Source organism: Argiope bruennichi, chromosome 11 (genome assembly GCF_947563725.1).
Source record: "Argiope bruennichi chromosome 11, qqArgBrue1.1, whole genome shotgun sequence".
Lineage (NCBI taxonomy): Eukaryota > Metazoa > Arthropoda > Arachnida > Araneae > Araneidae > Argiope > Argiope bruennichi.
Genome location: NC_079161.1, coordinates 34,162,890 through 34,178,396, shown reverse-complemented (window position 1 = coordinate 34,178,396; position 15,507 = coordinate 34,162,890). Strand labels below are relative to the sequence as shown.

General features: G+C 30.3%; 1 protein-coding gene across 1 annotated transcript in view; it reads right to left on the bottom strand.

The window, feature by feature from the left end:
* Positions 1 to 15,507, bottom strand: part of LOC129957481 (glycine dehydrogenase (decarboxylating), mitochondrial-like) — a 39,072-nt gene that overhangs the window by 17,785 nt on the left and 5,780 nt on the right. The window contains exons 2-9 of the mRNA XM_056069805.1: positions 12,989 to 13,067; positions 10,017 to 10,152; positions 9,330 to 9,494; positions 8,245 to 8,322; positions 7,882 to 8,029; positions 4,863 to 5,059; positions 3,411 to 3,507; positions 1,285 to 1,390 (exon numbers count right to left, since the gene is read on the bottom strand). Coding sequence (XP_055925780.1) covers positions 1,285 to 1,390; positions 3,411 to 3,507; positions 4,863 to 5,059; positions 7,882 to 8,029; positions 8,245 to 8,322; positions 9,330 to 9,494; positions 10,017 to 10,152; positions 12,989 to 13,067 — 1,006 coding nt within the window. The remainder of the gene's footprint in view (positions 1 to 1,284; positions 1,391 to 3,410; positions 3,508 to 4,862; positions 5,060 to 7,881; positions 8,030 to 8,244; positions 8,323 to 9,329; positions 9,495 to 10,016; positions 10,153 to 12,988; positions 13,068 to 15,507) is intronic.

The following is a 15,507-nucleotide window of genomic DNA, read 5'->3' as shown; positions in this document are numbered from 1 at the left end:
CTTAAATCCCATTCCCAACGAAAAGTACGAGCCTTGCTTCCGGCGCATTTTGCCAGCTTTCCCCCTTAATTTGTGGTCATGTGGGGTCTTTGATGACGATTCATTTTACGACTGTTTTCGATAAGCTTCCGGTCGATGTTCACTGGCGAAAGTGGTCCTATAGTGAGTCAGATGGCAGATTTACTACCATCTCCGTAAAGGCAACAGGCCATTACTGATATAGTCGGGACTATATATACGGGGATTTATCAGTATAGGCGAGCTTTACAATGTCCTTCTCGTAGAAAAATGCTTTTTTTTTTGTCGTATGACTATTTAAGCCAAATTTTTACGCAGTAGCTTCTGAGGGTAAAGACATCTGAGCACCCGAGGGCAGAAGTCTGACTTCTAGCTCAAATGAAGATAGCGCACACACACACTCGTTTGTACAACCCCTTTTTACAGGAGAGCTCATTCACGCACCTCGCAGAGAGAACACAAAGAGGAGAACAACCCTGCCCGAACCAGTACTCGAATCCGGAACGTCTGGATCACGGGGAAGACGCGCTACCCCTTGGCTAGGACGCCAGCGTAGAAAGACGCTACCTGCAGTGATGAAGAATCGAACAGGAAAAAGCATTGGCAAGTCAAGATAGTGCTTTGATTCTCCTTAAATTTTTTTGTTTAACTTCTGTAAGCAAATTATCATCAATTAGAGAAACTGGTCCATTTTCTTGCGAATATTTTCTATTGTGAATATTTTCACATCTTTCATTGAAACTTCACTCCCAATTCCTTACTATCGAACCTCTCATTGCTTACAGTCAACCGTTTGAATGATTTGACTCATCATTTGATAAGAATCCATATTTTAGATGGCAAAAACCTCTGTACTAAATTTGTATCTGTCAAGCACTTTGCGTTTTGTATTTGTCGAATTTCATTCACAGGAAATCTGTCTGTACTCAAATACCTATACAGACAGATTTCCTGTGAATGGGTCTCATTCAAAATTTGATATAAATCTTCAAATTGGGTAATAATTCTATATATCAAATTTTAGCCGGCTAGTTTAACGTGTTTTTGAGATATCGTGCTCTTAGACATATTGACTGACAGAGATGATGCCACAATTTGTGTTTTTCGGACTTGAGGAGATCAAAAACATAAAGATTCGTCAAAATCTAAAGTACGAATTTTTTGACGGTTACAATATTTCCTCTAAGAAAATAAAAAATGTTTAGTTGGTCCAAATTTGTCAACTTTCCCTTATATTTTTCGACAAATTGTTGCAAATATCCCTACCAGCGGCCAAAAGGCGGGTTGCGTTATTTACTTTCGTTGCTATATTGGTGAGTCCTTCAGCTCCATGGTATACGGCATACATAGCAGAAATGTTAGCCAAAAGTGCCTGAAAAATAAAATAATCTATTGTATAAACACCGGCGTTCAGCATGTAATATAAAAAGTTTGGGATAAATAATCAAAAGTTGCTGCCAGACACTTAAATAATGCTTCTTAAACTCTTCATGGGATTACATTTTACATGGTTTTCTATCACATTTTTAATAATGGAATTCTGTGAGCTATTGGTTCATTTTTTATTATTATTGAAGTACCGAAACAAAAGAGATGAGTTATTCAAATACTGTTCTTTCTAAATTAGTCGAAGTTGTTTTGAAAAAACAACAACAACAAACAAATCAATTGATGATTTTACATTTTACCGAGAAGATATTAGACAGAAGATGGGAAATAAAGAATATTATAAGAAAATGTAAAATTGGAAAGAAAAAAAAAGAAAGAAACCGAATCAATACTAATAGAAGTTTTATTTTCGGTAATAAACAATTCCATAAAAAATATAATTAAAGTATTTGTTCGTAAAATAAAAGTATTACTATGAACTAGAATAGTTTTTCTTAGAAATTAAGAATATTATTATGGATAATAATTAAAATAATGATTTTTAAAATAATATTATTACTACGAATTGAAATATTTGATGTTTATAAATGAACAAATTGGAATATAAATAAAGTGAATAAGATGGTGTAAAACTGAAAAAACGAATCAACGGAAAATTTATTCTCAGTAATTAATAATCTTATAGATAAATAAAAAATAATTAAAACATTTGTTTGTAAAATAAAAATATTACTATGAACTAGAATATTTATTCTTAGAAATAAGAATATTATCGAGGAAAATAATTAAAACAAAGATTTTTAGAATAGTGTTATTACTACGAATTGAAATATTTGATGTTTATAAATGAACAAACTGGAATATAAATAAGATGGTGTAAAATTGAAAAAATGAATAAATAGAAGACTTATTCTCAGTAATTAACAATTTTATCAATAAATAAAAAGTAATTAAAACATTTGTTCGTAAAATAAAAGTATTACTTTAAACTATAATATTTATTCTTAAAAATAAGAATATTACCGTGGATAATAATTAAACAATGATTTTTAGAATAATATTATTACTATGAATTGAAATATTTGATGCTTATAAATGAAAATATTAGAATATATATTTTTAGAAATTAAAGCTATCTTTATAAAAGTTAATTGTAGGAATTCGATGAAAAATTGATTATACAATCATATGAAGAAATTAATCACTTGATCTTAATAAAAGAATAATTTCTGTTTTTGATAAATTGATAAAATATGTATTTTTAAAGTGGCTTCATAGTTTATATTTTGAAACAGAGAAAAGAATAATTGGAGAAAAGAATAATCAGAGTAGCTGCTTATTTTTAGATATAGGAAAATGAAAACAGCCCAAATTATACATTTTTTTGACATTTGTTCTTATTTACTGTGGAAAAAATCAAAAAGTATCGATAAAAAGGAATTTCTTGATCCCATTTGTTTAATTGTAAGGTAGTTTTAAAAAATCTATTTGAAATTTTTTTTCTTGACAAATATCTACAGGAAGAAAACGCCAATGTTTCATACAATAATAATTTATGAAGCTAAAAACAATTGCAAATAAATAAGATAAATAATAAATTTAATAAAAATAATGTATTAATAATAAATAAATAATTGATAAAAATTAATAAATTATAATTAAATATAGATTAAGTCAATTAATAAAAATAAAAATAAATAAGCATGCTAAAAATAATTTGTTTGATTATTTTGCTTATGTGAAACTTTGAAACTTCTTCATCTGAATCCCTTTTACGGAACTTGCGAAAATATTTTCAGAAATATATAAATTATTGGCTTTGATTTTCAGCTCAAATGAATGGGATATCACGTGGAATAATATAAAATAAGTGTTAATGTCAATCATACTGAAATTATTTTATTGTGCATTATTCCGTGAATCTTATTAATTTATATATTTTAATTCAACAAAATCGCGCACAATTTCAAAATATTTTAAATGGCGAATTAAAAGAAATTTACCTGTGCTGTGCAAATGTTGCTGGTAGCCTTGTCTCTCCGGATGTGCTGTTCTCGAGTTTGAAGAGCCAAACGATAAGCCATGTTTCCAGCAGCATCTCTGGTTTTTAAAAGAGATTAAAAAATCAGTTTAAATATTTTTTACTGAAAGAAAGCAAACGATTTTTTTCTTTCTTTCATAAAATAAATTTTTTAACATGATAACTTTTTGACTAAATAAATAAAGTATTTTTTATAGGATATTCTTTTATTTTCCATTGATTTATGCATATTATATGAGCGAATTGTCGGTCTCTTTGCCTAGGGGTAGCGCGTTTTCCCCGTGGTCTGGGCGCCCAGGGTTCGAGTCCTGGTTCGGGCACGGTTTTTCTTCAGTTTGTGTTCTTCCGAATGAGCGAGCCTCGCTATGAAAAGAGATTGTGGAAGCGAGTGTCATCTTCATATGAGCTGGAAGCAGACTTCTGCCCTCCGGTGCTCAGGGGTATATACCCTCAGAAGCTACTGCACTCTACCTCTCCGTGGCAACACAGACACGCCATCATCGTATGAATAATTTTTTCTTAATTTTAAAATGTAATCGATTTTTAAAAAAATTGCATACTTTTTCACATTTTAAAATTGCTATATTTTTTTTTCTTTATCTATTTTTAAAAATAATCAACAACAAACCGTGAAAGTTTTTATTATTTAATTATTTAAGATCGTAAGTATTAGCAAGAAATGTTGACTTTTTTTTCGATGCTGCAAAGATACATATCTAAATAAAAAATCATGGCAGAAAGCTAAATTAATTTTTCTGCCACAATTATAATTCATAAAAATTCAGATGAGAATAAATTAGAAATTTTATTTTAAAAATATTGACTTTATGTGGACGAACACGCAATCTAAAACGAGTTAAATTTTTTTAGGAAATAAATAATGAATGTCTTTTGTTGCATTTTAAATTGCTTTCAACAATTATTCCTTTTTTAAAAGCCGATGTACATGTTAACCGCTTGACCTCGAAAGCCGTTAATGTGCACTTTACCTAACTAATCTGCAAAAGAACTAGGCTGTTCCGTTAAAGTGAGGAATCAAGAGTTTTCAGCATTATACCTACGTAATTTGCTCGTTAACGGCTTCCGCATGGTTTAAGTCCAAAAGTTTGTTTCTCTCTCTCTCTTCACTTTTAGTTTGATTTCACGGTATTTTGCTCTTTCATAATTGGCATCTGTTGCTAGTGTGTAGCATACCTAATTCCGTTTTCAAATTCTTTTCTGCTATAAGCGAGTAAATTTGTATCATGATTCTTTGCACTATAGCTTTTAATTGATTTTATCAACTATTTTATTGATTGTTTGCTTGTATTAAGTTGATTCTTTAGAAATCGGAAATCAACTACATCACAGAACAAATATATTACTTCGCTGAATTACAATTTTAAAAAACCAAACTTTGACTTTCACATCTTACTTTGTGACTCCTACCATTCTCCCAGGCACCAAGCGAATAAATTTATTCTTGACAGCAAAGAATCCAGCGTGTGGCCCACCATAGTTTAGGTGCACCCCAAACCTCTGACTCGTCCCGATTGCAACATCCACCCCGAATTCACCAGGAGCTTTCAGAACTGTCAAGGCAAGTAGATCGGTTGCGCACACTGCTATTCCCTAAAAGAGAAAAAAAACTTACAGTTAAGCCTTGTAATTTATTAAAAATTTGGCTTGAACCGGAGTTTAACCCCCTTCTTCGCCAAGATGCGATAACGAGCCAAAGCTGGCAACCTCCGTTTTCTCTAAATTGGCAAACCTATTATCTTTCGCTTTTATTATGCGCTATGATTGGACATCTGCTCCGTCGCTTTTGAACATTTCACAAAACACGGCGCCAGACCGTTGTTGGCGAGTTGGCGATTTTTGAAAATTGCGCCAAGCAGGGGGGTAAATTCTGGTCGTACCAAAATTTGTTCTGTGAAAAGTAACATCAATAATCAATGACTCTAATCACTGCATCTTGAAGGAGTTATTTATTTCGGCACTTGTTTAGTTTCATGGCTCCTAGATTTACTTGGCGATTTTCAGAATACGTCAAAATTGCGAAGCTTCATTATGTATCATGTACAAAGATTTCACCAAGATTGTTGCATTTCCGTCTTTACTCGACAATTTCCAGATTACGCCAAAATCGCCAATGCCGAGTTGAAAAAGATCTGCATCTCTTGGCGATGTATGGCGCTGTAAGTAGAGATAATGAAGTACCCTTATTTGTTTTATTCCAATGAGAATTACTGAATACTTAAAAACTCTAATGTCTTTCGACGGAATTAATTCTTCATCATACCTAAACATGTAATAATATCGTTTTATACTTGTTCAGTTCAGTTCAATTATATTAACGTACCTGTTTTAAAGCAACACTATGGCTATTTTGGGGCGGACCTCGTAATTTTGAACAGCAGCCAGATGACGATGAACACAATACCAACGAGAGGGCATTTGGCCCCGACGGATTTAACGTGCATCAGACCCGCTTACATGGCGGTTCTTGGGTGGAATCGGTCTTAAATTTGAAACTCTCCGGTTCCGAAGCCGTGGCCTTACCACCAGGCCACCTCGAACCACATTTTGTACTTGAAGTTAAGGTATATGAATAAATTCGGGGTGAATTTTTTGAAAACTGTTTAAAAATAGTTATATTTTTGAATAATTACATAAAAAAAATACTGAAAAAAAAACATCTATGAAACAAAAATATACAAGTTAAGAGGCAAAAGTCTTTTAAAAATTAGATTTTTTTTTTTTTTTTTTTTTTTTTTTTTTTTTTTTTTTTGCTAAAAAAGAAGTGTAAAGCAAAAATCTTCTAAATTAGAGGTTTATCAATTGATTTGCTTGAAATTTTGGAGATAGTACAAGAAATACGTTGTATAGTTCCTGAACGAAAAAATAAAATTATTTCTATTCATTGCTTAAATATTGGTGTTAAACGGTTAAATAGCACGAAATCTTCCAATTTTTTTTTTTCACATTTTGACGAACTCAAATAACTATAAAATATTTCTAAATAAATAGATTACTTATTCTCTAGTTCAGAAACTGCAAAATATTTTGAGGAATTATATATATTCATTGCTTAAATATTTTTGTTAAAAGGTTAAATAGCACGAAATCTTCCAATTTTTTTTTCACATTTTGAAGAACTGAAACAACTGTAAAATATTTCTAAATAAATAGATTACTTATTCTCTAGTTCAGAAACTGCAAAATATCTTGAGGAATTATTATATCAAATTTGAACAAAAAAATATGAATTAGATTTTAGTCTCTGAGGTTTTTTATAAGAAAAAGTAGCAAAGATTAGAATTCGAGAAAATGACATTTAAAGACGTAAAATAGCTTTAAAAAATATGTGAATACAAATATATAATTCAATGTAACTTCCCAAAAAAATAGACTTGGAAACAAAATTCGGACGATTTTATAAAGAAATCCGTTCAAACATTAAGAATATTAAATGAAAAATATTCAGAATTCGCAGAAAATCGACTTTTTATCATAGTTACTTATTTACCTTAAGATTAACAAAAAAGAAATGGATAAATAGAAATCGAGTTTTCAAAAATCGATTTGCGAAGTGATATTAAAAAACCATCACAACACTTTAACCTTTCCTAGGGCCGTGGGAAGGATGCTTCCCACCAAATTTATTAATCTTTGTATGAAATTATGTAGGTTGGTATAAGTTCTGACAAATTTTTTTAGTAAGTCAGAATCTTAGATGCTTCAGTTCTTCATCTCAGACAAAATGATGTGTCTTGATTTGTTACTTAATTATTACTTAACCAAATTAATTAATTAATCAAATTAAATTTATATAATAAGCTAAATGAATCCCTTTTCTTATTCTAATTTCAAGCCTCAAAATATTTTAATATAATATGACTAGAAAAAAATGGCCCTTTAAAGGGTTAACAAGGAAATATATCGTTTTAAAATACACCTAAAATACTTTTAAAAAATAGAAAAAGAAGAAAAAACTTATGCGACAAACAATTGATACAACTGAAAGCTATTTTTTTAATTGTAAAGTGATTTTAAAATCATTTTTGTTCAGTAATATTTTTAGGAAGTTAAGCGGAAAACATTGAAATTCCATTTAACTCTGATTCATTAAAATTCTAATCACCATTTCAAAAATTAATATTCCCACTCTCCAAAATAGAAGCTGTAAGAAATTTTATAGCTGGTTAAGTTAATGTTAACCAGCTATAAAATTAAGTTTTAAGTTAAACAATCTGGTTTGCAATGCCACACATATACATGATCCTTTTTATTATTAGCAGATATCTTTATCAAAAGATATGGTAATCCATTATTTATTTATTACATTATTTATTTGGGAGTGCATGGCAACATAATGCATAGGTTTCTTATGTATTATTGAGACTCATCTGAAATTAAATTTATTAAATTACGAAACATGCAGAACTACTTACCCCTCCCTTGTGACACTGTTCAACGAGTTCAGTGAAGTCCTCGATCTTTCCTTCGGTGTCTGGGTACTGGAATAGAACACCAGAATGGTCCTTTTTGGATAAATCAACGTCCTTGAAGTCCGTCACGATTATGCGCACTCCCATGGCACTGGCACAAAATGTGGCACATTATTTTGCAGAATAACAAAGGTTTTCATTTGTTTAGTGGCATACAAATATTTTCAATAATGATTTTTTTAAAATTCATGTTTGTCTTATTAAAATTGGAAATCTTCCAGCGCTGAATCGAATAAATTAAGTGCCACTTATGAATACAATATTTATGGCTGTGTCTTTCCAAAGAAAGTATAGCATTTGTCTTACCTGGCTCTAGTCTTAACGACAGCTATCGTCTGAGGGTGGACTTTATCAGAGCAGTAAAATTTCTTTCGTCTTACATATCTATAAAGAAAAAGAAAAGCTCTTCTTTTCAAGACCTGTGTAATATTTAGGAAAGAAAAACTAGGTAAAAATACATTTTTGCTGTAAATATACATACTTTTTTAAATATTTATATATTAATCCTACAATGAATCATGCAACCATTTGAAAACACGTCTTTATTTTCATTTATAAGCTTCACATGACTGTTCCAAAGGGCATCAATGAGCGTTAGGAAATTCTTTTTTAAATGCTTTTTGATAAATGTTCGTAGAAAAGACGTTGTATGGCAACAGAATTAGATTTAAACTGGAAGCTTGCAAAAGTACCAAGATCGCTATTGTATGAATAATTTTACCATTAAAAATATATTCAAATATTTTTTGATTAGTAAAAAAACATATAGGTAGAAAAGGACGTTTACTTTTATTGCATAATTATTATAATAGGATTTGTGTCACTGAGATATTTTTTGAATTAATAATGTAGCGATTTGGTGCATTTTGATTTTTTTTAAATTTCACGAAAGAAAATTAAAAACATTTTTTACATCATTTATCTGAGTCATACGCAGTTACTCAAAACACACACACGCACACACAGCATAATTTTGGCAGATGCATGGCCGAGGAGGTAACACTTTTGTAATTTAATTTTTTAACGATTTGTTTTTAGATGGGAGGCAGTAATTTGTACATGAGGACGAAAGACAGAACCATGTGTTCAAAGGAGAGCAAAGAGGACAGAATTTTTTTCATTTAGTGATTTCACTAAGAGATTCCGATAGGGATTTTTGTGACACGCATCGATTTAGTAAACAAGTATTGAAAATGAATATAAAAGCTTCGTAATTAGTAAAGTTCTGTTTTATGCATTCTTAAACGAGTACTGAAAATGAACAGAAAACTCCTTAAGTTGTAAAATTCTATTTATTCATTGTTAAACGAGTACTGAAAAGGGATAAAAAAAGCTACATTTCGATCTCAAGAAAAGAAGGGGGAAAAAATGAGCGTCAATGTTTAATTTACCTGATGCTGAGAGACATAGCCTCAGCCGCTGCTGTTCCTTCGTCCAAAAGCGAGGCATTGGCGATGTCCAGTCCTGTGATATCCGCTACCATTGTCTGATAATTTAGGAGACTTTCTAATCTTCCCTGGGCTATTTCAGCCTGGTATGGAGTGTACTGCGTGGTCCTGTGAAAATAAAAAGAGACTTGGACCAGTAATTCTAAATAATTTAGCATGAATATATTTTATGCTCGTTTGGTCTTCCAAACATTTGCAATCTTGTCTTCATCAGTCGTTGTATGCTGTGTGTAGAAATTAAATTTATTAGCTTTTGATTCAGCGATATAGCCTATCGAACATTTTGATTGATCTTTTCCTTAGCATTTTATAGCAGACATCCATTCTATAGATATTATGTTAAAATGAAAATGAATTCGATCTAAAATATATGCTACATGCTTGATCTAGTCACTTAATATACGTTAGGATAAATTAGAAAACCACCAAATTATTAAAACAAAGAGTATTTTTGAACTAAAAATAATAAAGGGAGTACAAATGTTGTATTCATTATAAAAGCAATTAAAGAGATCAGAATTGAAATAGAACAGTTGAATTCTTGAGACTTTAAAAGAGAATTATTTTTGAGATCCTGTAAAGTGTTTTTTAATTCAAAGGTACAGAAAAGAATCGAAACGGAAATCTCACCATCCTGGATTCTCGAAGATATTCCTGAGAATACAATGAGGTACCAGACAGTTGTAGTAGCCCATACCTATGAAGGAGCGCCAAACTTCATTCCGATCTGCTACTTTCCGAAGATAATTCAGCAACTCGTGTTCACCTAAACAAAACAAAAAAAAATCAAATAATTTGGTGGAATTTTTAATGCTGTGAAATTATAATACATTTTGATTCTAAAATGTGGATGATTGTGATTATGAAGTGGATTATTCTTTTATTACTTTATACCATAGTTCTGTTTTAACGCCTTCTACATTTTTTTTCTGCAATTGTTTATTATGTCTTTTCTGTGTTTCTGTAAAAATGGGTATCAGAGTGAACTTTGCTGTGCTACAAGTTTAATATAAAATAAATTTTTCTGCCTTTTCATGCACCCATCTTTGATCCCTTTCCATCTCATTTGGTGGACAGTTTCGGTATCATTATATTCGTAGACTGTCACCATAAAAATCTAAAATTTGAATTTATTGCATCTTCTAAAACATCATGTTAAGTCTATTTTCTGTATTAAATCTTCTGTTGTGAAAATTCGTGTTCATCCATCACAATCGTTAAAGAGAAAATTACTGCCAAGTTCTTGAGCTTCGATATGATAATACAACTAAGGACAGTAAATTATTGGTAAACAGGAGCATATTAAACCAACAGTGTAGCTAAGAGTTGTCGAATGCCGTTGGGAATGTTTAAATAAATTTTATATAAATAGATCAGGAATAATTCTACAAATTAATGCTCGTCAGTTTGACTCTTTTTGCCTTCCAAATGTGGACCAAATGTAAAAGAAAGAAGAACGTAGCGAAACGGCTATGCTCTAAATCCTTTGTTTCATAATGTTGAAATGAAAGAAGTGAATTTATGTCAATTTGGTCAACATTAGTGCATATCAAACGTCGGGAACTATGAAAAAAGCTCTCTGTTTTCGAGCCCTGAAGCCGTTAACACTATTGAAAAATGCAATGGACATACTGCAGACATTCTTAATATACTGTCAGTTTGTAGGGTAAAATTTTGGAAGGTATCCACAGAACAAAACTTGCTTCGTAAAATGAATCGAAATGAAAATATCTCTTAATAAAGATATCAAAATAATGAGACAATGAAAGAGAAAGGGGAATGAAAAGCAGATATACATTACTGGTATTTTTGGAATAATTTTTTTTTAACATAGAAAAAAATTTCAAAACCAATTTAAGCGTGAATTTATTTTTCGTGCAAAATTTATATCGATTCGTCGGCTGTAAATCATTAGCATTTAGTTGGTTTAGGATATCAGTTACTTTTTAAATAATTATGTACTTAAAAAATACACAATAATTGATCAATCTGATTTAATTTGAGTGGGATTTCATATAATTTTTGTTAATTTCATGAAAGGGAAATCTGTCGAAAGAAATAATATCATAATATATATTATTTCTGTTGCCACCGTCCCTTTTTTTAAATAAATGCAAAGCATATAGCGATAACTAAAATATTAGTGGTTAGAGTTTTCCCATACTGTTATTGGTGGGATATAAGGTATTTCTTTAACTATATGATTGCTACTTTGATTTTTATGCAATTCATTGGTCAACAAAAAAAGTTCCAAATGAGTTTTTTTATATATATTAACGTTTTCTGCTTCGTTGTATCCTGGGGATGGAGAAAACAAAGAATTCGCTTTCATTATTTTATATAAAATTCGGTTTATCTTCTCGATTTGTTGTTCTTTATATACTTGATTGGCTAAGATGTCTCAGGAAAAAAAAGGAAATAGCTTTATTCCGGCATCATTCATCGTAAAATAATAAAAAGGGTATCATTCGGGAGATTTAAAAAAAGATCTTAAAGATTTAAAGACTGTTTATTTATTTAAATAAGAACAAATTTCAAAATTTCCAAAAGCAACACCCATTTTTCTATTTTACTCATCAAATTTCAAAATTGCATCAAAAACTCATCAAACTCATTTTTCCTTCTGAAAACTAAATTTTATTTGTCTAGGTTTATTCATTTAAAAATTAGGAGCTAATAAAGTTTTGAGCTTCTAATGTTAAAGGAAAATCTTTATTCATATCTTAAAAAATAATGTAGTTATTGACCTGAACTCTTTTTGCTATGAAAATATAAGACATTTACAGATTTTGCACACCCATCATTAAAAAGTAGCTTCTGATATGCGAAAAAGAATTTCAAAATTAGAGTTTAAAATGTCTTAATTTCCAATGCCCTAAAATTTGGGAATAAATCGAAGGACAAGGCCATTTTATGGTTGCAATCAAAGTTTCAGCTCATTCCTATGAGTAGTTTTAACGTTACATTATGTTTCTTGTTTTGTGCTTAAAACGATGCTCTTAAGGGCGTACTCACACATTTTAAAGTGGCGATATCATTTAATTTGGCATTAATTAATCAATCTGTCATTACAAATTTGGGAAAACCTTTATTTACTCTGTAAAAACTGTGATGCAAAGAGTATTCTTATTACCTCCGAAACAGCTGAATATGGAGTAATCCTGAAAGAATTGGGGATGCTCACTTATAAGAATCAACTCTTCTGCATGAGAAGGGCAGTACAATTACTTTATTTTAATGTAACATTTTAACGCTTAAAAGCACTTTATTGGGGTTCACGTATAATTATTATCAGAAGAATAAAGCATATATAAGAAATTTAATTTAAATTAAGCATAAGGAATGTTTCAAGAGAGATAGCTGGTCTTTAAATGCGATTAAATTTTAACTAACACGGTCAATTTATCATAAATACTAGCAAATTTCTATAAATAAGCGTGTTAAATGATTTGTAAGAAACAAGGTAGATTTTAAATAGTTATCATGCATGCTTATAGTTTATTTTTCTTCTGGTAAGAATAAAAAGTACGATGTGTATAAGTGCTTTATTATGTAGTTAGAAAATAAAATAATCTCCGCTGCGTAGGGAACAGATGCCTTACCTTTTGGAGCGCTGATATCCATAAGCCGATTGAGTCGAATGTTTGCCGGGACGGTCTTGTTTATGAGCTCATCAATGCTCTGAAAGGAAAAGGATGCAATAAGTTAGGAAAACACATACACTACATCAAAAGTTTTAAAAAAATTGAAACCCTAGTCCGAAGCAATAGCATAATAGTGCTTTAGGTGTGATTCGTCTACCTTTGATTAATTTTGAAATTCACTTTTTATTATATAATACAGAAAATGAGCCCACATAAAAAACATTTATATAATATATAAAAAACATTTATATATTAAATGTATATATTATATAATATATAATATATACATTTATATAAAAGAACGGAAAGTATGGTTGTAATTTATGTTTGAAAACATTTTTAAAATTTCATTATTATTATTAAGAAAAAAATTGGCATTACTGAAAAAAAATTTTTTTTCAATGGCATAATGGTCAAATAATGTTCTTTTTTCGCAACAATATATTTCGAAATTACTTAAAAATTAAATTTTCTACTAGGTTTTAATCTAAAATTTAATTAAACTTTTGAAAAGTTACCCTTTATTAAGCACTTACTTCTACATGAAGCTGCATTAAGTAAAAATCGATTGTAAAATATATATTGTAGTTTTAGAGATGCTTTAAAAAATTAGAATACTATTATCGACATTACATTACAAAAATAAAAATACTATTACCGATGTCTAGAGAGTATCTAAATCTTATATATCTAAACATGGGAACGGCCCCCTAACATAAAATGTCGAATAGCTTTTAATGTAACCATAGTATATTAAATCAAAATTTATTCATTGCATAATTTTTCCTTAAGAAGTCTATTCATATCATCAATAAAGGATGTTGCTGTAGAAAATTTTAAATTTTATATGATATCAAATATATCTACTATCTCTTATGAGCATTTTAGACACATAGTATTTTATTGCATATTATTAGATTTGAAATGGTAATTTTAATTTCAATGTATGGTGACAAACAGCAGAATATTGTCAAATAGTTCCGTTTTTTTTTTATTATTATTATTATTTTTACTTAAGACTGTACATGTAAACACAATAACACAAAACAAAATAACAATGAGCGTAATGGATGAAATTTTATTTTATTTATTTTTATCAGAAATGAATTTTACTGAATATACAGTATGCGCCAAAATATACAATACCGAAATGAAACGATGAACAAAATGATATTATTATCTCTGAGAGTTTATTTTTTCACAAAAGAATTTAACATACATACACACTATTAGCGTGTTGATTTACCACGGTATGCGTAATGTAAGTGTTCAAATTGCGCACCGCCTCGCTGTTGACAGTGTTCATATCGTTCACGCAAATTCTCAAACATATCCTGAAACAAAAGTTGCTGCAGACACCTGCAAAAAAGAGATGACATTCTCACGTAATATAAGCACAGTTCTTGGTGGATCTTCACAGTTGAACATACTCTCCTTTAACATCCCCCTTTTTATTGACACAGTACACTACCAGAACGGCAAAATTTCTTAACAATCGACAACATAACCGTGTTACTTGGTGCTGTCTTATTGAACTTCTTTTGGAATTGTTCTGCCGCCTTTTTCACATCCGCTTCCGTATGAGCGAAAATAATGCTCAACTACAAATGCTTTTTCCTCCGTCAAGAGAACCATTTCCAACAACAACTGCACAACACAACTTCCTTTTCAATACTGAGAACACGTGTAGCCGGAGCTATGCCTCGTCGACAACCTCAACCACGTGTTCGAGATGCGCGAGTTTCATGCTGTATATTTTCTCGCATACTGTATATGAAATGGTTGATTGCCTCACCGACCTACTCACTCCTACATATGTGACCATATTTAATGTTAAAAATTCAACAAATTAGGATTAATTTGATGTTAAAAGTGTACCTATTACAAGAATTGAATCTTGGAGAAGATACATGAAATAGCTGGTTGCAAATCGACAGTTTGCTCGCGTATATTTGAGCACAATATATGTTAAAAATGTAGCAAATAATAATTAATTTAATGTTAACCCTTTGGACTCCACCGGGAAATATATGTCCCGCTGATATTTTTAAATCATCTAAACTGATGTAGAAACCATCATCCAATCAATGGTTTTCTGTGATTACATTCATATTTTAGTAGAATTTTTAACTACATCTTAGTAATAAAGTAGTAATAAAGAAACCCGATAGAAAACTGTATGTACCATGAGTAAAGTTGCACTCTGTAAAAACTATTTTGCCTTGTATCATACATGGAAATGTTATGAATAATGTCGGATACGTAATTGGTAAGAGTTTTCTTGCAATAAAAATGTTTTAAAATATTATAAAATCTAGTGACTCAACTTTCCAATGCATTTCATATGATCACCTCAACCCCAATGGGACACATGTATCCCATTTAAAAAAACCCACTGGAGTACATATGACCCACCTCAAAAACTGCACTTATAGTTAATTGTTTTTTTATTTTTATTTTAGCAGGATATAGCTATT